General features: G+C 45.1%; 1 protein-coding gene across 10 annotated transcripts in view; it reads left to right on the top strand.

Annotated features, from left to right (window-relative positions):
* Nucleotides 1-1,550: 1,550 nt before the first annotated feature.
* Nucleotides 1,551-24,549, top strand: part of DCAF1 (DDB1 and CUL4 associated factor 1) — a 114,047-nt gene continuing 91,048 nt past the window's right edge. For 5 of the 10 annotated variants that reach the window (XR_006283043.1, XM_038409175.2, XM_038409173.2 and 2 more), the window contains exons 1-2: nucleotides 9,796-9,929; nucleotides 19,307-19,424. Coding sequence is in view for 9 of the 10 variants with exons in the window: in XM_038409175.2 (XP_038265103.1) it covers nucleotides 19,315-19,424 (110 nt within the window). In the remaining variant the exon portion in view is untranslated. Of the gene's footprint in view, nucleotides 1,683-2,335; nucleotides 2,439-9,755; nucleotides 9,930-19,306; nucleotides 19,425-24,549 lie in introns of those variants that run through there. The other 5 variants (XM_038409177.2, XM_043519955.1, XM_038409176.2 and 2 more) reach the window with 5 other exon arrangements.

Here is a 24,549-nt window from a genome sequence, read left to right as displayed (position 1 = left end):
GATAGCACCAGGAGTGAGGCTGAGCTTTGCCATTGCAGTATACATTCCACCAGGCAACCAAGAATACCTTGCATACACAAAAACAGGGAAAAGCTTTCAAAGCTTTTCTGCCAGAGGGCTGCTCTATTAGCTGGACTGGGGTAGAGGCAGAGTGTCCTCTAGTGGGCAATTAAGAGAAAATCCTCTGCATTTCCCATGGGCAATCCTTCATATTTCCTACCAAAGAGGCTAATTTGTGCAGTCTGTGGCACCAAAATCTGTAGAATTAGATCCTTTAGGTTGCAAATATGGGATCAGAGTTTGGTCTTTGTAGCTCAGCTCCTGATATTGTATCCCTCCTCCAAATGCCAGCATAATCAACCTGGGCATAGCACTGTAGTAGAGGTTTAACACATATACAAGTGCTAGTAGGAGATTGAACTTTATCTGATCCGCTCTCGCTTGACATAGGGTTACATAGCCGGGGTCAGTATCCACAGACTCAATAACTACTGTTATATCTTCCCTTAAAACAAATCAAATGCAAATAAATAATAATAGTAGCCAAAAATGGCATCTACAGGCTATTGTAGTCAGTTAATAAAGCCCTGTGGAAGGGTAGACTCGTTCCTAGAGCACCCCTTCTCCTAGCTGGGCATAGCATAGCAGACTGTCCTCTCCAGTGCCCCCTGCTGACAGTCACTCCAGACCCACAGCAGTCAATGTCTTCTTGTAACTCAGCCCATTGGCCCAGTCATACTTTTCCTACCCTTGCTGTGGTACTTCAGTTCCAAGCCCACATAAAACAATACCCAGTCGTTTCAGCCCCTCTTCTCAGGAGTTATTAAGACACTAGTCCTCCCGTGGGATCTTCAAGCTAGACCATTTAAAAAAAAAAAAAAACCCACCATCCCAACTCCCTGAACTTTACCAAGTAGTCAGACTCCCTACCACAAAACCCCTTATTGCCTGCCATTTTAGTACTCCCTCATTTGAAACTCCATTTTTAATCCTCTTTTGGGCCCACTGCAGTAAGAATCACCATCTCCAAGAAGCTTTGCCTTTTAATTATCTATACCAAGGATTTTCCTCTACCTCTAGTGGCCTTCTCTGACACCCTGGGCTTCCTTGCCATGTCCTACACCCTTTTTTCCCTAAGGTTTCTTGCTGCAGCTCAGGAAAGTTCTCTCCTGCTCTTATTTCAGAGCATAGCCTCCAGACCTCTCAGACTTCTACCCCACCCAGCTGCCTCTCATCTGGGTCTCCTCCCTGATTTTTCTGCTATAGCCATGTGTTCCTTCCTTTATGCAGGCTCCCAAGCTGGGTTTGATCTCCAGTTGTGCCTAACACCCCCTCCAGGTGAGAGACACTCTGGTCTAATTGGGCTCAAGCTCCTGTTAACCCATGGTTAACCAATGTGGGATTTATACACCACATCACAGCACACAAATGGAGATGTCTAGGTTGGAATTTAGATTAAGGAACCTGAACCTTCTCAAGAGGTTAAAGGATTATTCTGCTGCTTATTGGACATCTGTCAATAAAATCTCTCTGCACCTCAGTGGCTTTCTGAAGACATGATTACTTCTTTTTCTTAAAACAGTCCATTTTGCATGGCCTCTTCGGTCACTAAGGTGGATCTGCTGCCTGGACCCTGTGTTTGCTGCTCTTCATGTTTGTCAATGACTGACTTGGTGAGAAAGGTATTTCTGTCAGAACATGAACACTGTCAGTAGTATTCTGGATATTCTTAGGAAACAGAGCCAGTGTATTCCTGGATTCTGTTTAGATGTCTTCTGTTCTTCCTGTTCCTTGAGCCTTTGGCTCAAGAAACTTCTTAGAGGCTGGTACTAAGGTTTTTGTCCTCTTTTGTCTGAACTGGTGATCCTAATCACCAGGTGTGTTGAGGTAGTATAACAATGCTAAATATGGATTTCTTGAACCTACCCTGTTAGCTCTTTTAAATCTAACTCTTTATTATTTGTATTGACTTTTTTTTGCTATCACGTTACTGTGCATGGTAAAGGCTTGCTTGACAGGGTGTGCTTTCAACTGATATATCAAAAGAATTAATTAAAATAGATCTGCACCAGCCTCGAATCAAAGATGATCAAGAATCTCATGCCATTTCACCGGATCTTCTTGCATTCTGTATCCTGCAGCAACTGAAGATTTCATGCTTGGATTCAGTATTTTTGGTAGCAGCATTTATTCCTATTCAGAGTAGGTCTATGATAGGGGCTTATACTCCAAGGAGGAAGGAAGGAGTTAATTCAGACGTTGGGAAGCAGGAAGTTCTTTAGCTGGAGTTGATTACAGAGCCTATATCCTCAGAAGGGAGAGGCCTGCCTGACAAAGAACTAGTCTCTCTGAGCTTGAAGAAAGGAGTGCTGAAGTAGCTGTTTAGAACTATTTATCAGCTACTAGGAGAGAAGGGTTTCTAGGAGAGGTTGGGTAAAGTAAGCTGGCTCTGGAACCTTGTTACTATTTTAGTTTGGACTGAAGCAAAACAAAGGAAACTTATAATAAGTGGACCTTTCACTCAAGAGGGACTCATTCAGTTTCTTAAAGGAATAGTATTACTGGACTGAACAGCTGCCCTGGTCAGAGCTTTCCCAACTGGCAGGAAAAGTGGGGCTGTCTGTCAGTGAACCCCCTAGAAAGTTTTGACATAAAGGTGAAATTTAAGAGCCAGTGTACTTCCTGGCCAGGAAACAAACTGTTGCCCAAGAAAGACAAGAATAGATGCAAAGTGCCATAGCAACAGGTATGGATACAAGCTGCCATTCTGTAGCAGAAGTTGCAGGTGGAACAGAACTAGCAGGAGGTGCAGCTGCTAGCGATAACTAGTCCTGTTGATGAAAATGGCCTTCTTATGCAACCCAAATGCATCAAGCAGGGTGACTATGCAAGAATGATTTCCATGGCACTGGGCCTTTTCTTAACTAAGATGAGACCAGTCAATGACCCAGAAGCCTTCCTAGAGATCTGTGAATGAATGGCCACAGGTACTTGCAGGTTCTTGAATCTGTAGAGATCTGATCTGCAGCAGCCCTGCAGCCCAAAGCCAGCTTACTGGGTCTTGAATAGGCATGTGGCAGTTGGAGTCACAGCAAGTGAAAGCTGTCATCTTTCTCCCACTCAACCTCTTCCATATTGGGGGACTGCCCTCCCATTGGCTTTTCCATACCAACATTTGCCTTCTGTATTGCAATATGGGAAGAACTGGGTGATTGCAACCCTTGATGTGCCTATTTATGACACATATCTACATTCCTCTGCAGGTTGAAATGCTATGATCTAGAAATCTTAGAGACTTCAGTATCAGTTATAGGAGGAGAATGACCAGGCTGGGAGAAGGCCCAAAGCCATAGTTATCAACTGTATGATCTGGGCTAGAAATGGTTAAAGCTAGAATCAGTCTGCCCATCAGGTGGCTGAACTGATTGGTTTGAAGCAATTAATGCAAATGTTGCCTCTTGGAGTGAAAGAATGGGTGTGCCAGCATTAGGTTGAGACTCAGCCACAAGTGGAGATGTCAATGGAAGGGTGGTAGATCACCTTGGCTGTAATCTGGGCCTGCTCAAGTCTGAGGTAAAACTGAAGGCACAAATTACAGAGAGAGAGAGAGAGAGAGAGCATGCGCCCCTCCACTTTGTCTCCTAAAGGAAATAAAATGTTCCAATACCTTTCAGCTTAGACCAAGTAAGCCCCTTGCTGTGCAATGATGAGGCCTGTGCTGGGTAGGACTCAATCTTACCCCCTTGGCATCTCTGTAGGAGAGAGCGAGGCACTATAAAATTTGTATTTCTATTGCAAGAAAGAGAAGTGCCCCCTGCTATAGATGATGCCCTCCAGTGGAATGGAAGCATCACCTTGAGAGATGCATCATAGAACAGCCCTAGATGGGGTTCTCTCCCCTACTTACCCCCAATTTGATTCTAGTGCAAGCCAAGAATCTAAGCACTGTTGGACTCTGCCTACGGCTAGACTGTCATAAAATGGGACTTAATCCCATTGGACCTAAACCCTCAAGAATTGAATCCCATCTAGTGGGCACTTAAGGGAAGGTTGATTAAAAAACATTCTTTCTGAAAGTCTGTCAGTTGGTTAAGATGGCCACATGGCATACATAGCCCTGGACAAGAAAATGACATACCATGTCACATTAAAGGTTCAGTGGGTCCACTCTCAAGGACGGCTGAAGGAAGCAGCATAGAATCAAGAGGAAGTGGAAGAAGGGTCTCATAAAACCTTCGTGATATCACTTCCCCTTGCAAGATGAAGAGCTCTTGGCGGCGGATGTTTGGCCCTACAAAACTGATCAGAAGGAAAGTGGACTTGTTTGGGGACTTTGTTTAGTGACTAAACAGAAAAACAATGGTCACAAAGCTAGTACTGGATGACAGGAAATGGATCACTTGATAATTGCCCTGTTCTGTTCGTTCCCTCTGAAGCATCTAGCACCAGCCACTGTCCAATGACATGATACTGGGCTAGGTGGACCATTGGTCTGACCCAGTATGACCATTCTTATGTTCTTAACAAGCCCTCAAAGGAAGAGTGAACTTCCATGCCTCAAATTCCTGAGGCTGCAGAGCAGAGGTAAACATCAGTCTGGGGAGGTTGGTGGGTTTATCCAATAGTGCTCTAGAACAGAGAAAGGAAGATTCCTTCTGATACCTTTGAGTGGGCATAGCTGTTACAGAAGCTGAGTCTTATTTTGCTTTCTACATTTTGTATTAAAGGATGGTGAAGGGAACAGTCCAAGGCCCAGGAGAGCTTAATCTCGCCTGTAAACATAAAATCCTGAATGAGAGCCCTCCTCCAAGGAGAAGGGATAATCTAGGTGGAAGAATACCTCCTCCAGAACAAAAGAAACTGGTTCTGGACTTGTAGCTGAATTATGTTATGGCCTGTTTGATACAGTTGGCACAGACCAAGCTGATTTGACATGGATCCAGAACTAGGTGAAGTGACAAGGGAAACACACCAGTACCAGCTTTAAAGGTGCAGCAGTGAAAAATAATTAGGCAGATGATGAATGTGGGTTTAACTGAGGAATTGCACAGTGAAGCCCAGGCCCCAGTTGTACTGATCTAGAAGCAGAATTGCATGGATCCACCTATCATTTGACCTTGGATCTGTGCAGTTCCTAAGTTTAATGCCTACCCCATGCTCTGAGTAGACATATTGCTTAACAGCCACCCTGGGCCTGATGAAAAAGTATTTGCCAATCCTGCTCACTAAGACTTTATTTACACCGGACTTTCATTAGCAAAACTTCTGTTGTTCAGAGGTGTGAAAAAACACCCCCCACACCCCCAAACGACACAAATTGTGCAGCGGTTTGAACAGCGCTTTGTTGGCAGGAGAGCTCTCTCCCGCTGACAAACAGTGGCTACGCTGGGCGCCTTTTAGCCGCACGGCTGTAACAGCACAGCGGTGTCGCCAAAAGGTGCATAGTGTAGACCTAACCTAAGTTAAAAGAAAAGGAGTACTTGTGGCACCTTAGAGACTAACAAATTTATTAGAGCATAAGCTTTCGTGAGCTACAGCTCGCTCATGAAAGCTTATGCTCTAATAAATTTGTTAGTCTCTAAGGTGCCACAAGTACTCCTTTTCTTTTTGTGAATACAGACTAACACGGCTGCTACTTTGAAACCTAGCCTAAGTTGTTACAGGAGAGATTTACCTTTATCACCCCTTTTGGCCTCTTTCAATTTAGAACTGTGCTTCTTGGTCTCTGTGGCCTTTCAGAGGCTGCTTGTCAACCAACATGGGGTCTCAGCATTTTGTCCATGTTGTGACATCATTAAATGACCTAATTTACAGCCTAGATTGGGAGTTGCAACTGTGGTTCTGGAGTCAGTGGGGATGGCTGTGTCTGATGACAAATGCATTATAGGGAAGAACTAAATGTTGCCCACAGGGCTTTCAAAGGGGAAGATGAAACATCCATGTGAACTTGCCTGATGATTGAGATCAGATGAGATGCTACTCTTGGCAGCACTAGAGTTGGAATTTGGGGACTAGTGGCAGGGCATTCTGGTTTTAGGGTGACCAGATGTCATGATTTTGGGGTCTTTTTCTTATATAGGCTCCTATTACCCCACCACCCCCGTCCCAATTTTTCACATTTGCTTTCTGGTCACCCTATCTGGTTTGGAACTCTCTCCCCTTCCTGGAAACTGCATGGTTCTGCTGACTCAAGTTTTGCTTGAGTGTAGGTTAGCTCTGAGGGAGTGTTTTTCTTTCATTGTCCTGCAGATGTTGTAATCTGGTCTGATCATAGGGAAGATTGTTGGCTATCCTTGCTGTGTGTGTATATCTAGAGCTACTGTGTACAACCTAAACATGTCATAGATGGAGGAAGGGGCATCCTATAGCACTGTCAAAGTACACGACACTACAAAATGCAGAATAAGTCACTAGCCCTTCCCTGCAGAGTGCACAATCTGACAGACAAGACGAAATGGAGAAGGGGGGGGCAATAGTTCAGGTACAGTGGTGGGCAGGTGAGAGGGCCAAGTAAATGTGTATTAGGTGGTGAGCTAATCTGTTTTTTCCAAAGACATGGAGACAAAATCTGTACACTTTGTCTTTGGCATAAGGTTAATGAAAAGTAGGCGGAGTTTGAAGTGGTTATGTAGATGAACAAAACAGACACATTCTGGAGTTAAACTGAAAACGCTCTGAGATAACCTCTTGGGTGTTCCAGTGAGTCATCTCTCCTATCCTGTAGGGTGGATGTGCAGAAGAACAGACTACTGCCTAGATGGTAACTCAGCACCTCTACTGAATAGCCTGTTCCATTAATTAATCAAGTGTCTCAATCCTCTTGGAAGTGGAGGTTATTTCCCATCTTACAGATAAGAAAGAGAAGGGTCAGAGAAGTGAAGTGACCTACTAACGGTCATAAGTGTGTCATTGGCAAAGCTGGAACAGAACCAGCATCCTGACTCCATCCCCTGCTTTAAGCACTGGATCATGTTTCCTCCCTGTGATTAAAGTAACCATACCCAAGTGATCTGTGCATGGACAGAGTCAGAACTGGAGCAGATTCATCTTCTTAAATCTAATAGTTTTCTATTTAAATGGCTTGCTTGGGGTTCAGTTCCCTGCCAGGTGAAAAGCTGTCCTGTTGCCAAAGCAAGCTGCTGTTAATGGGTGAAAGTTGCTGGCACTGGGAACAGAGCCAAGGCTAAATTGACCAGTATTCATCAATGTCTCATTTCATGGTTATGGAGCAAAACAGGCAGGGAAAGAAATTATTGGGATGAATAAAAGGGAACTCAAAACCAAACAAATGCCGTGAATTAAGAAACAAGTGAGGCTGGTATTGTGAAATGGTGACAATGAGAGTGGATTTTATTATCTGCATTATATAGCTATCCATTGCTTGGTAAAGTACCGACCCCATCGTCCTTATCCCAGATGCCTGGACAGGACTTTGGAACAACCAGAGACTATCCCAGAGAATCCATTCCAAGCTTTATGGTGAATACAACGCATGATGGGGTCTATTCAGCTGTGTGGATCTCCGTGTATTATAATATGAGTGCAGTTTATGTACTTAACTTTTGAGAGATTAGGAACGTGCCCTGCTGCAGCACTATCAAAGGGGTGTCAACCATCTTGGAAGGAATGTACATGCTGCCCCATTTGCTACTGCCTCTGTACTGTCCTACAATATAGCTTTAATATCCCAAAGTAGATGTGCCCTTGTACACAACTTATTTAGCATTTATATTATGGTAGCTCTTTAAAGCCCACCACAGTCTAGGCATTGTACAAATGCAGTAAATGATAGTTCCTGCTATCCTGTGAAATCTGGTCTTGTGTGTGCTTTTACCCTCTACTATACAGATTTCACAAGAGAGATCAGCATTTCTCAAATTGGGGGTCCTGATCCAAAAGGTGGTCCCAAGGTTATTTTAGGGGAGCTGCGGTATTGCCACCCTTACTTCAGTGCTGCCTTCAGAGCTGGGTGGCCAAAGAGTGGCAGCTGTTGGCTGAGCACCTAGCTCTGAAGGGGGCACCCCACCAGCAGCAGTGCAGAAGTAAGGGTGGGAATACTATACAATGTCATACTTACTTCTGCGCTACTGCTGGCAGAGGTTCTGCCTTCAGAGCTGGGCTCCTGGCCAGCAGCTGCTGCTCTCCAGCTCAGAGGGCAGTGCTACTGCCAGCAGCAGCGCAGAAGTAAGGGTAGCAATACCACAACCATCCCTACAATAACCTTGTGACACCCCCCCCGCCCCCAACTCCTTTTTCGGTCAGGATTCCTACAGTTACAACACCATGAAATTTCAGATTTAAATAGCTGAAATCATAAAATTTACTATTTTAAAAATCTTATGACCTTGAAATTGACCAAAATGGACCATGAATTTGGTAGGGTCCTCATAATGTGCCAAGGCCCTCCCTCTTGTAATTTGAGTGACTGATAAAGTTACTCCAGGGATAAACGGGATCTAGCATGATCAGTAATGGAGCAGGTGCAGTTGAATAGTGAATAATAGGGTAATATTAGTCCCAGGTAATTAAAACTTGTATATTATGGCTTACACCTGGCTACATCCATGAGCATGATGTCAAGCTATTATCATGCAGTCCCATAGATGGTAAGTGCAGGACAGGTAAAACTTGGAAAGAAAATCAAGGGAAAACCAATTATTATTTATGTTCATTTTATTTTCATGCAGGTGGTTCTCAAACAGCAGTTGAGATATTTGCACAAAAAACTGGCCTGTGCCCTTAAAAGGCTGTGTTGGCACTTAGCAGGTAAAGGAGCTGGATGTTCTTCTGCAGGCAATGCCCAACCTAAGCCCCTGTTGGTAACTTTCCAGGAGCTGGAGGCTATACTTGATTTACATAAAATGGATCAGTTCACAGCTGCTCTTGTCTTGTCTGTAACAGAGGTGTGGCCTGTGACCACTACAGGTCTTGGATGGTTTCCATTTTCAGTTGAGTGACTTCTAGTCAAAACAAACAAACCAACTCCCCTGCAGCTGCTGAACTGGTTGTAGAACTCCTTCTGGCTGCACATAGATCTCCTAGGGGGGTGAAGGGGAAAGGGAAGAGAGTGATGATGGGGTGGGGGAGGCTGGCGGGAGGTTGGCCTTCTTGAATTCCGGAAGGCTGTTCCACATGGCTTGTGTCACTGAGGGGTGGGGTGTAGGGATTTATCAGAGTATACTGTTTGGAATCTGTTAGCTCTCCTGTCCTGGTTTGGAATCCTGCCTCACTCCTTCCCATGCTGAACCTACCTAGCCTCTGTGCAGGGAGAGGGATAGCTCAGTGGTTTGAACATTGGCCTGCTAAACCCTGGGTTGTGAGATCAATCCTTGAGGGGGCCATTTAGGGATTAGGATTGGTCCTGCTTTGAGCAGGGGGTTGGACTAGATGATCTCCTGAGGTCCCTTCCAACCGTCTGTGCAGAGATGCAGTTTTACAAGTGCAGGACTTTGCCTGATGGGTGGATTTGGCTGGGCACTGGAGGCAGAGGGGCTGGGATGCCATTTAGGCCAGACCCAGTGAGGAGGGGGCACTTTGGGGACTGTGTACGTGGTGGGTAGGGGCCTAGGATGGGCACAGAAGAAGGAGGCTGCTGCCCCATTCGTTTGGAACTGGGGTGGCATAGGGCAGTAGCTCCTGTCCCCCTACCCTGAAAACGACAACTAGAGCCTAAAGCCACGGGGAGAACTACAACTCCCAGCTTCCCTTGGGCTCCTCCCGCCCGTGAGGCAGAGACGCCTGCGCGCTGGAGTCGTTTGATCTCGAACTATGTTTCCCTAGAGGCTGAGCGCGAGCTTCTTCCCTTCGCGCGCCGTGACGGCGCTGCAGCGCGGTGACGCGGAAAGTGTGTGCCCGCCATAGCAATCGCCGCCGCCGCGGTGTGTGCGGGGCCGAGAGCAGCGGCGGGGACCCAGCGGGGCATCGGGCAGGTACCGGGGGGAGCGGGCACGGCGCGGCCCCCGGCGCGGCCCCACAGGCCGCTTCTTTGCCCAGTCCCCGGCGCCGGGGGCCGTTCACCTCAGCCACCGGCCGGGGGGGCTCGGCTTCCCCCTCCCGCCTCGCACGGGGCCGCCCCCAATCAGTCCCTTCCGCCGCCGGGGGCTTCCCCTACTTTGCTCCCCCACCACCGGGGGGGGGGTGGCTTCCACAGACACGCGGGTGTGTGGGGTGGGGTCTCACTTCCCGCCCCTGCCGCGCGTCACTCCTCTCGCCCGTGTGTCAGGCTTCGCCTCGCCAGGGTCACTGCCCCTCCCCCCAGTCAGGTGGGGGCTTCCCCTCTCCCACTTGTAGGGGGCTATAGCCTTCCCCCGACCCCATCACCTACCCACCCACGGGGTGGAGCAGGTGTTATTTCTCTCGCCAGTCCCTACGAGGAGGCGGGGGCTGCTTCATCTCAGCCTCTTGCCAGGGTGATTCTCTGCCGACTGCTAATGGAGTTTCAGCTCTCCTCATGCACTTAGCCTATCCATCTGCTGGGAGGGAGGTGTTTCACCTCCCCATGTATCTCCCCACCCCTTCCCCGCCTGCTGTTGTGGGTGGCATTGCTTTTCCCTGCACACCTATTGCTGAGGTGACCTCATGTCTCACCCCTTCTTGTGCCTGTTAATGAGGTGTGTGTTAGTGCCCCACGTATCCCTGAAGCACTTGCCCTCACCTAATACTTCATCTTCTCCTCACCTGCTTTGGGTGGGGATGTGAATGCCAGCCCCAGGAAAGGGGAGACTCACCTTCTCCAACTACGGTCTTCTCCTTGCTATCTGATGAGTGTGTGGAACTGATTAAGTATGCTGTCTCTCTTTGCAGAAAGTATAGTTGTGTTTTGTAGTGGGCATTGGAGCATCTAAGTCCGGGTCTGCACAGTTTTTGTGTCAATTTTAACTATTTCAGTTAAGGGTACGATTTTTGTACCAAAATAGTTAAATCAGTACAAGTGTGGACTCAGTTGTACCAGTATAAAAGCTCTCTACTGATTTAGCTTATTCCTCTTCCCATATGGGAGTAAGATGTACTGGTATAAGTGTGTCCACTCATATAAGTATATTGCACACTCTCTGTGTGTGTATTGCTTTAATTGTACAGGCATGGTTAAAGCAGTATAACTTTTGGTTGTAGAGAAGTCCTTAATATTTCTTTTCAATTATGTATGTAGGAATTAATTTGGAAATCTATGGCCTGAGAAATGGGGCAGCTGAAATTGGAGCATCGCCTTTTCATTGTGATTTTTTTTTTCTTCTGGGTTTTAATAAAGTTTTGTCATGATTTGGTAACAGCTATTTTAAGTTTTATTTCCTAGAAACTTAAATTTAGGCAACTGAATGATTTAATATTTTAGGCGGGCCTTACAAAATTTTACTTGTGTGAGTGAGTAAACATTCCTTTTTTTGACAGGCAAGTAAAATATTGATAATTTTTAAAAAATAATTATTTAACGTTTGCAGTAAGTGCAGGTAAATAGAGTTTTGTCTAGCTGGAAGTAATTGGTGGTGCTCTTTAAGCTCCGCCCACTTATCGCACCAGAGTGTAATTTAATTCACAGTAAATTGTGCAGCTTCATAAGATTTTCCTTCCTTTCTTATATACTTTCGCCAGCAATAAAATAGTTAGCTTGTGTTGATGTTTACATCATCAGGCTTCAGTGTTAACCCCCTCTAATATGAGTGGGATAGTTCACAGCTTTTGGAGCTGTTTCAAGCTCTGTGCAAGCTCAGGCAGATGTAACTGCATCTGTTTACCTTGGACTCACTGTTTGAAATATATCCTCTGAACCGTTAGAGGTAGAGGCCTATTTTAAAAAAACCCAAAATTATGATTTGAAGCATACAATCTCTAGGAAAAAAACATACATGTATGCTGATCTATTGCCAAATGCCCAATATGAACCCTATGTCTGGGCTGGTTTTCATGACAGTTTAGTAATGCTGTTTTAGGCTTTGGCTACAGTGAGACTTTGAGAACAGTTTTAAACACAATTGTCTAAACTAGATTAGAGTGCAATTGTTGTAATGTGGTATGACTCTATCTGTGGAGGATGAACACAGATCTTGTTTCAGAGTAGCAGCCGTGTTAGTCTGTATTCTCAAAAAGAAAAGGAGTACTTGTGGCACCTTAGAGACTAACAAATTTATTAGAGCATAAGCTTTCGTGAGCTACATCCGATGAAGTGAGCTGTAGCTCACGAAAGCTTATGCTCTAATAAATTTGTTAGTCTCTAAGGTGCCACAAGTACTCCTTTACAGATCTTGTTGTAAGCCCATTTGTCTATTTCAGAATTTAAATATTTATGGTTCTGCTACAGATTCAATAAAAATGATTATGTAAACTTTTTATTTTAAATCGTAATTTCTTTAAAATTTGTTTCTAGTTTTTCACTTCCCATTTTATAATTTTCAGTTACCAAAAGAATGTTTTGTACTTGTTTCCTGATGTTAGCAGAATTTCAGATTGTACACAATTTTTTTCTAAGAAGTTTCACATTTACAATTCTTATCTATGCTGAAAACAGCCAATTGAGTGCTTCATTATCATCCTTACTGTGAGAACAACACAAAACTGATAAGCAAATGTCCTGCATTGTTCTTGCAGCCAGTGACACCTTCCAGTATATTGAAATTCCACAAGTCAAAAAAGTTGAACTGTTTTGACCAGACTATACTTTGTCAGGATTTGCAATTAGAAGTCAGTGGAACTTGTGATCCCAAAGTCCTTTAGGTGCATTTGAAAATCCAAACTTTAGTGCTTAAATATGGACTTAGGAGCCTAACTTTAGGCTTTGATGTTTCGGCCTGTATTCACAATAACTTTGCTAATAAATTGAAAGTCTAAATAACTATTTATTGTTAAAACAGAAGCGATTTTGTTTTGAGGTGACAGATTTTTTTTGCCACTAAGACTTAAAACTTTGGTCGACATGGCAGTGGTGCTTAGGGGTGTGAAAAATCCATACCCGAGTGTTGTAGCTATCCCAAGCCGGTCTTATGACTTATGTAAATGCAGCTAGGCCAACAGAAGACTGCTTCCATTGACCTATCTACTACCACTGAGGCGGTGCCACTCGTACAGTGACGGGAAAACTGTTGCAGAGGGCTCCATCTGCACTGTGGATTACACTGTTGTGCCATGGTATAGATATGGTTTAATAGAGAAGTTTTTAATAAAAAACAAAAACAAACCATTTTAGCTCTTAACTTTACCCTTAAATTTAAACACATGAATATCACTGAAGTCAGTTACTATTCAGGTTTGTAAAGTTACATACCTATTTAAGTGTGAGCAGAATCAGGGCCTTAATTTTCAATATTTTGTGTATAGCAGCTTCATAAAATTCAAATAAGGTACCCTGCCAGGAATGGCATTAAAAAAACTGCATGTATAATTTAGTTCATTATAAATTTGAATCTGTAGTTGCAATAGCACAAGTTTTCAGATTAGTTTCACAAGTCCTCAATCTGATTTAAATATTGATTTTTAGAAAAAGGGGTTTAAATTAATGATTAAATCACGCAACCCTGTTCTGCCAGTTCCTGGAAAGCAATTTAGGATTGAAATAGTCAACTGGCTTGTTCAAGGGAAAAGATGAGAATTTGGGCTGCTCTCATGTAGCCTAGGGGCACTTCTCGACAGTTAGGCCACATCTACACTAGTGATTTTAGAGCAGCATAACTGTACCGAAGCAGCTGCACTGCTTTAAAAATCACTCATGAAGCGGCTCTATGCTGATGGGGAGAGAGCTCTCCCATGATGGGGAGACGGAATAAAACCACCTCAATGAGCAGCAGTAGCTGTGTTGGTGGGAGAAGCTCTCCCGCCAACATGGTGATGTGCACACTACCACTTATGCCAGCAAAACTTATGTTGCTCAGGGAGGTGGTTTTTTTCACACCCTGGGCAACATAAATATTGCTGGCATAAATGATAGTATAGATATGACCTTACAATTTACACAGTTTATGATCTTGCCCTTTCTTTTGAACTCTCCCCTTTGATTTAAAACTGAATACTTGAATGAGGTGACCATAGTTCTGGGAGGAATTGGTTTGGGTACTGTGTCTAACAGCGCCATACAAGTGCTGTAAAAATGTGTGTGCTGGGAATATTGCAGTTAATCCTTTGGAATCCAAGCATTGTGTAAATCTTAGTGCTTGTAAGTCTACACTTAGAACACTACACTAGCTTCAATGTGGATGCTACCTGCTCTGATGGGAGGGATTCTCCTGTTGGTATAGGTAATCCCCCATCTAGAGGTGGTAGATAGGTCTGCAGAAGAATTCTTCAGTCGACCTAGCACTGTCTGCATGGGGATTTAGGTTGGCTTAACTAAGGGCATGGCTACACTTGCAGCTGTAGAGCGCTTTGAGTTAAACCTGCCTTTGGCGCAGTAGGGAAAGCGCTGCAGTCTGTCTACACTGACAGCTGCAAGCGCACTGGTGTGGCCACATTTGCGGCACTTGCAGCGGCATTGGGAGTGGTGCATTATGGGTAGCTATCCCACAGAGCACCTCTTCCCATTCTGGCTCTGTGGCTTGTGGGAAGGGGCCAAGGGAGGCGGGGCATTCTGATCCTGTCCCAACGCCCCATGAAGCATCAGTTTGTATCCCAGCAATCCCTGTGCTTCCGTCCACATTTGGCGCCATCTTTCAGCGTTTTTTGTACAGCATGCTCTGTCTTCCCTTTCAGTCTGCAGGAATGGGTAATAGCCACAAGTGTGTCCAAAATCAGGGATGTGCTTTTTTTGCACATCTGATTGATGTAGTTATGCTGACCTAATTTTCTAGAAAAAGTTGGGATTCCTGGTTTTTCACTAGATGTCTTGAGTTATATGGCAGTGCTGTATGTCAAGTACAGGCCTGCACAACTCGTAAAGCAGCAAGGGCCATATTACTCCAAAGAAAACAGCTGGAGGCCAAACCCCCCGAGCCCCTCCGAAACACCAGCGCCGCCCCGCCAAAACAACCCCCCTCTCAGCACCACCCGGCCCCGCAGAAACAAACCCTCCTTCCCCAGCGCCACCTCCCCCCCCCCCCCGAAACATATGTGGGCCGAAAAGGAAGGTTGGGATGTGTGTGTGATACTTGATTAAGAATTTTTCAATTAAATCAATTCCATTATGAAGCTCAAGATTTTGTTGAATAAATTCACACACAAGGGAAACACTCACAGTTGCACACAAAGAGAAGAGATATCTCATGGCGCATGGCACACTAGCAAGGCACTGACAGTGTGTGGAAGCCTGTAGAGGGGTGCATAGGGTGACCAGATCACATCAGTAAAATAGGACCCACCCCCTCCCCGCTCGGTCCCACCATGACACCCCTCTTCAGAGGTCACTATATTACTGCCCACAGCAGTCAATCAATGCAGGTGTAGATAAATCTCTGCATTATGCATTTTTGTATAACTTTTATATGACTTTGTATTGAACCTTGGTAATACGTTATAGTGGGCCCCTAAGGTAGTATAATTAAGGTAAAAGAAAAATGTCTTTTTGCTAGAAGTAGAATAAGATCTTCCCCGCACTTTGTAATCAATTGCCCTGTTGAATGAATGAGGTGTGAATGAGGAAAGCGTGGAAGGTGGGCACCTCCAGACAGTTGCAACCCTTGGAGAGGGGATGGGAGCCAGACCAAGGACAATCAAACCTGTTAAATGGGCTGACTAGAGACGAGCAGACATACTGAGGGCCTCGGGGGTTAGAAGCAAGCACCTTCCTTTGGGAACACCCTCTTTGCAGCATTGGGACAACCCCCAGCCCAGAGAAAAGCAACAAAAAGGACCAACAGACACAGTCCCAGATTTTGAATCTGGGAGACTTGCCCCCTCCAGCCACTGACTCGCTGCTCGCCTCCTCCCCCCCAACCCCAAGTATAAACCCTCATTCAAAGACCCAGCGGGTCACTATATTAATGCACACAGCAGTCAATCACTGCAGTACCAAAAATTAAAATACTGAAAATGGATGCCCCCCTCCAGCCACCAACTCGCTGCTCGCCTCCTCACCCCCTGCTCCAAGTATAAAGCCTCACCACTACTGTCTGCCCGCTCAGCTCGTCATCTCCCCCACCCCTGCAGCTCACCTACTCTCCCCCTGCCGCCCACTCGCCTCCTCAGCCCGCTGGCTCACCTGCCGCCCGCTCCGCTTGTCATCCCTCCTCCCCTCTTGCCTCTTCACCCGCTGCCCGCTCGCCTCCTCAGCCCTGCCAGCTCACCTGCCTGTCCGCCGTCGGCTCCCCTCACCGCCAGCTCACCTGCCTGCCCGCCGCTGGCCTCTTATTTTCTGCCGCTGCCCCTGCCACTGGCTCCCCCTCACTCCCCAGCCTGCCACTGGCCTCTTCACCACCCCGCCCACCTGCCGGCCAGCCAATCAGCCAGTCTTTGGCTTGCACTCCCCCCCCCCCATGGGCCACACAGTGAGCCCATCTACTCACCCCCCCGCAGGCTGCACAGTGAGCCCAAGTGGGCCACATGTTGTGCAGGCCTGGTCTAGTAGGCTAGGGTGAAGAATGTACATTCTTACTACTTCCAGACTTGAGCTTGAGCTTTGCTGATCTATTGCCAGTATTTCCAGAGCAATCTTTTTGCTGTTCCAGCTGGAACTACTGTGGCTGATGGGGAAGGGCTCCAAAATGAAGTGTAAACTGCTCTTCACAGTTATAGTGAATCAATGACAGAGGGACCTGGGAAGGCCTTGTGGGAGTCACTTAGTACCTTTGTATCCCTGGAGTACAGTACTGGGGTGGGGATGACTGAAAAGATTGGATGCAATTACAAGCCCAGCACTTTGCATTCCCAGTAGTAAAAAAGATAGTTCTTCTGTGGAAGTAATGGACTGAAATTCTTATTTGTAATGTGCAAAGACTTGAAAATGCATTCATCAGTAGCTAGTTAGTTCAGTGAGTGAGCAGGGAAACAATCAGGAAGGATTGTATATTTACTAAATATCTGCCAAGGCCAGTCAGAGTTGTTTTAGAGGAGAGGGAACTGTCCTAAAGTGGGATCCAGCACTAGAATCCTGGTGGGAAGTCCAGCCTGTCTTTCCTCCCCAAGCCAAGAGCTGACTTTCCTAGAAAGGCCACTGTGCCAGGACCCTTTGAGGGGAAGGAGAGTATCTTTTATATCTGCCTCTGGCTAGTATGTATCTGTTATATGCTGAGTCCTGCTGTTCATCTAAATCTTCATGGGTTTGGACCAGATTTCTTTTCTAGTATGTTTCATTTTGTGTAGTCTTAAAAGAGAGCCTCCCTCAAGTGATCTGCATGTTTGCATTAAAACCTCCCAGCCTAACTTAATATGTTAAATGAATGCTCCACATAATACAAAGGATAAGACGAAAATTAATACAGTCATTTGAAATGTGCTATGTACTCTTTTCTTTATGCTTGTTTGGGACATCCACTAGCAGATACTAACTCTTGTATGGTGCCTAGCACAATGGTGCCCCAAGGAGCTACCATAATATATAGAATAAATAACCTTTGACTGGGGATTTTGTAATTGTGACTTTAATCTTCCACCGTCTTCGGGTCTGTGTGGTGTCCCTGTGGCCAGATCTATCAGTATAACTATGAATTTTTCACCCCCCTGAATAATGTAGTTATATCAACCTAACCACTGCACCAATGTAGAGTTTTAAGTGTAGACCTGTCTTGAGATTCCTACCAGTTTCATGCATGACTAGTTTCCCGTTTGATTGTTGCCTTGCGTCTAATAAGCCAACCAATCAAAATACATTAAACTCAAAAGGACCTATGAGACAGGAGTCTCTGAGTAATAGAACTTACTTCATTCTGTTCACGAGAAAAATTCCAGGCCAGTTGGGGTGCCCAATGGTCCATTTGATTTAAAATACTGACAGTTGACATTCTGAACTTCTAGCTAACCTGCATTATCTGTAATATGGACTAAACTGTGGTTCTCTACATGTTCTTCCTCTCAATTGACTTTCTGTAATGTATATTTGAGGAAGTGGAATGGGCACCATATGTGTGTGTTCTCCTTTTAGGTGTCTGCATTGTAAATGGCTCAGCAAAGTTCTGTCTATGTTCTGTTGTTTAATCATGACAAACTCATTGTTGATTTGATAGCACTGGCATCTGTTACCTATCGAATACTGGAAATCTTAAAATATATTTGAAGGAGAGAGAATGTCTTTTGTAATCACTTTCCTTCTCTTTCACCCTTAAAAGTCACACATCATCGTGACCATCTCTGTAGATTAGGCCTGGGTACAGCTCCCTTGAGATCTTCTCAATGTCCTGCAACCATGTCATGAACGGCTGTAGTCTACCTTCCCAGTAATCCAAAACCTATTAGATTAGAAAGTGAGGGCAAAAAGAGTGTGGCTGTGTATTGAGCCATCCCCAACATTATGAAGCATCAGTGGCTTAGGCGCATTTTTACAAGGCTTGAAAATTTTTTGACATTTGCTAGCTGGAGACGAATGCATAAGATGAGAGGTGGTACCCTTAGTGAGGTCCAGGAGCAACAGCACCTTGATATAAAGTCTAATGTACCTGAAGCCTTTATAGGGGCAAATCTTTTGTATCAACCTCTGGTTTGCACTAAGTAGGTGTCTAATAATCTTGAAGTTATTGCTTTCTTGTTTCCTCCCATGAAGCTGTTGGAAAGGAGAACGTGTGTCTGTGTCTGTCTCTGTCTGTTCCTCTTTTTCACTAGAGCCACCTGACTTGAAGGGGCAGAGTGGTAGAGATCCTTTCCCTGAACCTCTTTTTGTTCTTAGTCCACTGTGAACAACTGTCAGTGCCTCCCTCTGCTGCTACTTTAAATCTTGTGGGACTGCAGCAGCAATCTAAAGGGAATATGATTCTTGTCACTTTCCCTGATGCCCAGAGGGTGTTGAAGAGGAGCAATGAAACTGATCAGAATCTTGTCAGCTTTGCTTTGCAGTTTCTTGGGTAAACCTAGGTGTAACAGCAAAGGGACAGGAGCAGTCTGCCTGTGGAGACATATGTTAACCTGCAAAAAATCCTCTGATTTTGGACACACTTGTGGCTATTACCCATCACAGTTGAGGATTTGCATGCACTAGTCCAGATTTGGGTTTGCAAAGTAGATTTGCATTTGTTTATATACCTGAGGGATGAAAGACAGCCCTCTGCTTTTTTTTTATGTCAAATTCTGTAGAGTTTGATGGTTTAGCCGCCTCCCTGCCTTTCAGCTAAAGTTTGCTTGCCGCTGCCAAGTGGGTTTGTAAACCCTGATTTTTTTACTCTTTTTGAGGAGTCAACATAACTGAGTGGGACAATTTGATAGTTTAACCTCACTTTATTTTTTTTCTTCCCATCTCACTTAGGCTAAGCCATGACGTCAGGGTCTGGGCATGTGGACTCCAAGGCTGAACTCACTGCTTTGCTGGAGCAATGGGAGAAAGAACATGGCAGTGGGCAAGACATGGTCCCTATCCTCACCAGGTAAGCTCTTTTAAGTAAGCTCTGAGATGCAAATACCTCTGAGACATGACAGCAGCTTGTGACATATGGTGACTTATACTTGAAGTTGTTAAAGTAGCTGATCAGTTATTGGTAGCTTACCTTCTTTTTGGCCTAAAAATTGAGGAATGTGCAATACTTCACAGTTCTTGTCAAAACAGTATGGTGTTACTTTGTATAGATTTTATATAAACTGTCTCCAAAATATTTGAGTTTAATACACTTAATGTTTCTCTCGTTCTACTAACTGAGATTTAGACAAGGGAGAAAAGTAGATCTGCTGCTGACACTTGTAAAACATAGTCTGAGGTGGAGAGTTACAAGTTTATTCCATCTGGCTGAGGTTACAGAGAGTCTCGCAGTAACAGTGCTCAGATTGTGAGAGACTCACATAAGATGAATTGACGTGAGTAGACAGAGAAAGTTTGTGAGGTTGGCTTGCCAATTCCAGTGGAGAGTTTTGAAAATGAACAGTGGCTTTCCCCCCTCCTTTAGCAGGATCCTCTAATGAACAGGGAACCAGTGGCACTTTGTGGCTAGGATGCAGGTCATATGTTGTATATGTGAAGAGATGCCCTTTCCCCTGACCATTGCTGCCTTGACTAAAGCTCTTGTTACGGTGGGAAGAGGTAATAGCACTGATTGCCTCAAGTAACTCAGGGTAGGAGGAGAGAGGTGTGAGGTGTCCTCCACATCTTCACTAACTCATGAAAAGTAGGGGGCAAGAGCAGAATGGTACTCAATAAATGGACAGCAGTATTACCATTCTCAGGCCTTTAAAAATCATGAGTTAGCCCCCAAAATATCACAAGTTTTTTTAAAAAAATCATGAGATGTTAAAAAAAAAAAATACATTGAGGGCTTTTATTATTTGTTTTCTGGTTTCCTGGGACTTCGGGTACATTCAGTTCGTGATTTTAGGCTTTTCCCTGCAACCACAAGGGCTAGAAACTTATTCCTTTTTTAACTGTAAGCCAAGACCTCGTGTTCTCTCACTTTCCAGAGCTAGGGTTTTAAGAAAAACACCAAATATTACCAGATGTGCAAAATATTAAGAGTTTGCAACAATAGGATAGCATCTATCTTGGCCCTTGAGGATTCCTGTACAAGAATCTCAGACGTATCCAGTTGTCCTAGTCCACTTAAAAATTATATATATCTGGGAGGTTTGGAGGGGAGGTCATATCATTCAGAGCAGTCTTGCATTCCTGCTGCTCCGGAGAAGTATTTGGTCTCTGTGTCCTCTTATCATCAGTGTCAAAGTTAGTTATCCTCAGAGTTTCTCCCGATCCTGCTTATAGGACTTAACATTGTACACTGATTACATATGTTTGGCAGAGAGGATAGAAGCACCAACACTGTCTTGCAGGTGTTGAGGCTGATTCCAGTGGTTCTCAAACTTTTTTATGGGTGGGCCCTTTCACATAGCAAGCCTCAGTGTGACCCCTACTTATAAATTAAAAATACATTTTTATATATTTAACACCATTATAAATGGTGGAGGCAAAGCAGGGTTTGGGGTTGAGGTTGACAGCTCCCAACCCACCATGTAATAACCTCGCTACCCCCTGTGGGACCATAGAATCAAAGAATATTAGGGTTGGAAGAGACCTCAGAAGGTCATCTAGTCTAATCCCCTGCTCAAAGCAGGACCAACACCAACTAAATCATCCCAGCCAAGGCTTTGTCAAGCTGGGCCTTAAAAACCTCTAAGAATGGAGATTCCACCACCTCCCTAGGTAACCCATTCCAGTGTTTCACCACCCTCCTAGTGAAATAGTGTTTCCTAATATCCAACCTAGACCTCCCCCACTGCAACTTGAGACCATTGCTTCTTGTTCTGTCATCTGCCACCACTGAGAACAGCTGAGCTCCATCCTCTTTGGAACCCCCCTTCAGGTAATTGAAGGCTGCTATCAAATCCCCCCTCACCCTTCTCTTCTGCAGACTAAACAATCCTAATTCCCTCAGTCCCTCCTCATAAGTCATGTGCCCCAGCCCCCTAATCATTTTTGTTGCTCTCCGCTGGACTCTCTCCAATTTGTCCACATCCCTTCTATAGTGTGGAGACCAAAACTGGATGCAATACTCCAGGTGTGGCCTCATTAGTGCAGAATAGAGGAGAATAATCACTTCCCTTGATCTGCTGGCAATGCTCTTACTAATACAGCCCAATATGCTGTTGGCCTTCTTGGCAACAAGGGCACACTGCTGACTCATATCCTGCTTCTCGTCCATTGTAATCCCCAGGTCCTTTTCTGTAGAACTGCTGCTTAGCCAGTCGGTCCCCAGCCTGTAACGGTGCATGGGATTCTTCCTTCCTAAGTGCAGAACTCTGCACTTGTCCTTGTTGAACCTCATCAGATTTCTTTTGGCCCAATCCTCCAATTTGTCTAGGTCACTCTGGACCCTATCCCTACCCTCCATCTTATCTAACTCTCCCCCCATCTTAGTGTCATGTGCAAACTTGCTGAGGGTGCAATTAATCCTATTATCCAGATAATTAATAAAGATGTTGAACAAAACCAGCCCCAGGACCGACCCCTGGATCCCTCCGCTTGATACCTGCTGCCAGCTAAACAAGGAGCCGTTGATCACTATGCGTTGAGACCAACAATCTAGCCAGCTTTCTGTCTACCCTATAGTCCATTCATCCAATCCATACTTTTTTAACTTGCTGGCAAGAATACTGTGGGAGACCGTATCAAAAGCTTTGCTAAAGTCAAGATATATCACATTCGCTGCTTTCCCCATATCCACAGAGCCAATTATCTCATCATAGAAGGCAATCAGGTTGGTCCAGCATGACTTGCCCTTGGTGAATCCATGTTGACTGTTCCTGATCACCTTCCTCTCCTCCAAGTGCTTCAAAATAGATTCCTTGAGGACCTGCGCCATGATTTTGCCGAGGACTGAAGTGAAGCTGACTGGTCTGTAGTTCCCCGGGTTCTCTTCTCTCCCTTTTTTAAATATGGGCACTATATTTTCCTTTTTCCCATCATCTGGGACCTCCTCTGATCGTCAGGAATTTTCAAAGATAATGGCCAATGGCTCTGCAATCACATTAGCCAGATCCCTTGGATGCATTAGATCTGGACCCATGGACTTGTGCCTGTCCAGCTTTTCTAAATAGTCCTTAACCTGTTCTTTCACCACTGAGGGCTGCTCACTTCCTCCCCATGCTGTGTTGCCCAGTGCAGCAGTCTGGGAGCTGCCCTTGTCTCTGAAGACGGAGACAAAAAAAGCAGTGAATATTTCATCTTTTTCCACATCATCTGTCACTTTGTTGCCTCCCCCATTCAGTAAGGGTCCCCCACTTTCTCTGACCTTCTTGTTGTTGCTAACATACCTGTAGAAATCCTTCTTGTTACCCTTCACATCCCTTGCTAGCTGCAACTCCAATTGTGCCTTGGCCTTCCTGATTACACCCCTGCATGCTCTAGCAATATTTTTATACTCCTCCCCAGTCACCTGTCCAAATTTCCACTTCTTGTAAGCTTCCTTTTTGAGTTTAAGCTCACCAAAGATTTCACTGCTAAGCCAGGCTGGTCACCTGCCACATTTGCTGTTCTTTCTGCACTTCGGGGTGGCTTGTTCCTGCACCCTCAATAAGGCTTCATTAAAATACAGCCAGCTCTCCTGGACTCCTTGCCCCCACATATGAGCCTCTCAGGGGATCCTGCCTATCATTTCCCTAAAGGAGTCTAAGTCTGCTTTTCTGAAGTCCAGGGTCTGTATTTTGCTATTCTCCTTTCTTCCTTTTTTCAAGATTCTGAACTCAACCATCTCATGGTCACTGCTGCATAGGTTGCCACCCACTTCTACTTCCCCTATCAATTCTTCCCTGTTTGTAAGCAGCAGGGCAAGAGGAGCACAGCCCCTACTCGGTTCCTCCAGCACTTGTACCAGGAAGTTGTCCCCAACACTCTCCAAAAATGTCCCAATCCCCAGTTTGAGAACCCATGGATTACACTGATATTTGGTTTCAGAGTAGCAGACGTGTTAGTCTGTATTCGCAAAAACAAAAGGAGTACTTGTGGCACCTTGGAGACTAACAAATTTATTTGAGCATAAGCTTTTGTGAGCTACAGCTCACTTCATCGGATGCATTTGGTGAGAAATACAGTGGGGAGATTTATATACACACACACACACACACACACATACACACTGTAAGGAGGGTGATCACTTAAGATGAGCCATCACCAGCAGCGGGGGGCGGGGAGGAGGAAAACCTTTCATGGTGATAAGCAAGGTAGGCTAATTCCAGCAGTTAACAAGAACATCTGAGGGACAGTGGGGGGTGGGTTGGGGGGGAGAAATAACATGGAGAAATAGCCCCCAACTAAAACCTCTCCAACGCATCATCAAGGATCTACAACCTATCCTGAAGGACGACCCATCACTCTCACAGATCTTGGGAGACAGGCCAGTCCTTGCTTACAGACAGCCCCCCAACCTGAAGCAAATACTCACCAGCAACCACACACCACACAACAGAACCACTAACCCAGGAACCTATCCTTGCAACAAAGCCTGTTGCCAACTCTGTCCACATATCTATTCAGGGGACACCATCATAAGGCCTAATCACATCAGCCACGCTATCAGAGGCTCGTTCACCTGCGCATCTACCAATGTGATATATGCCATCATGTGCCAGCAATGCCCCTCTGCCATGTACATTGGTCAAACTGGACAGTCTCTACGTAAAAGAATAAATGGACACAAATCAGACATCAAGAATTATAACATTCAAAAACCAATTGGAGAACACTTCAGTCTCTCTGGTCACTCGATTACAGACCTGAGGGTGGCTATCCTTCAACAAAAAAACTTCAAAAACAGACTCCAACGAGAGACTGCTGAATTGGAATTAATTTGCAAACTGGATACAATTAACTTAGGCTTGAATAGAGACTGGGAATGGATGAGTCATTACACAAAGTAAAACTATTTCCCCATGTTATTTCTCCCCCCCACCCCACCCCCCACTGTCCCTCAGATGTTCTTGTTAACTGCTGGAATTAGCCTACCTTGCTTATCACCATGAAAGGTTTTCCTCCTCTTCCCCCCCCCCCGCTGCTGGTGATGGCTCATCTTAAGT

This window comes from Dermochelys coriacea, chromosome 7 (genome assembly GCF_009764565.3).
Source record: "Dermochelys coriacea isolate rDerCor1 chromosome 7, rDerCor1.pri.v4, whole genome shotgun sequence".
Classification (NCBI taxonomy): domain Eukaryota; kingdom Metazoa; phylum Chordata; order Testudines; family Dermochelyidae; genus Dermochelys; species Dermochelys coriacea.
This window is presented reverse-complemented; position numbering and strand designations above follow the sequence as displayed.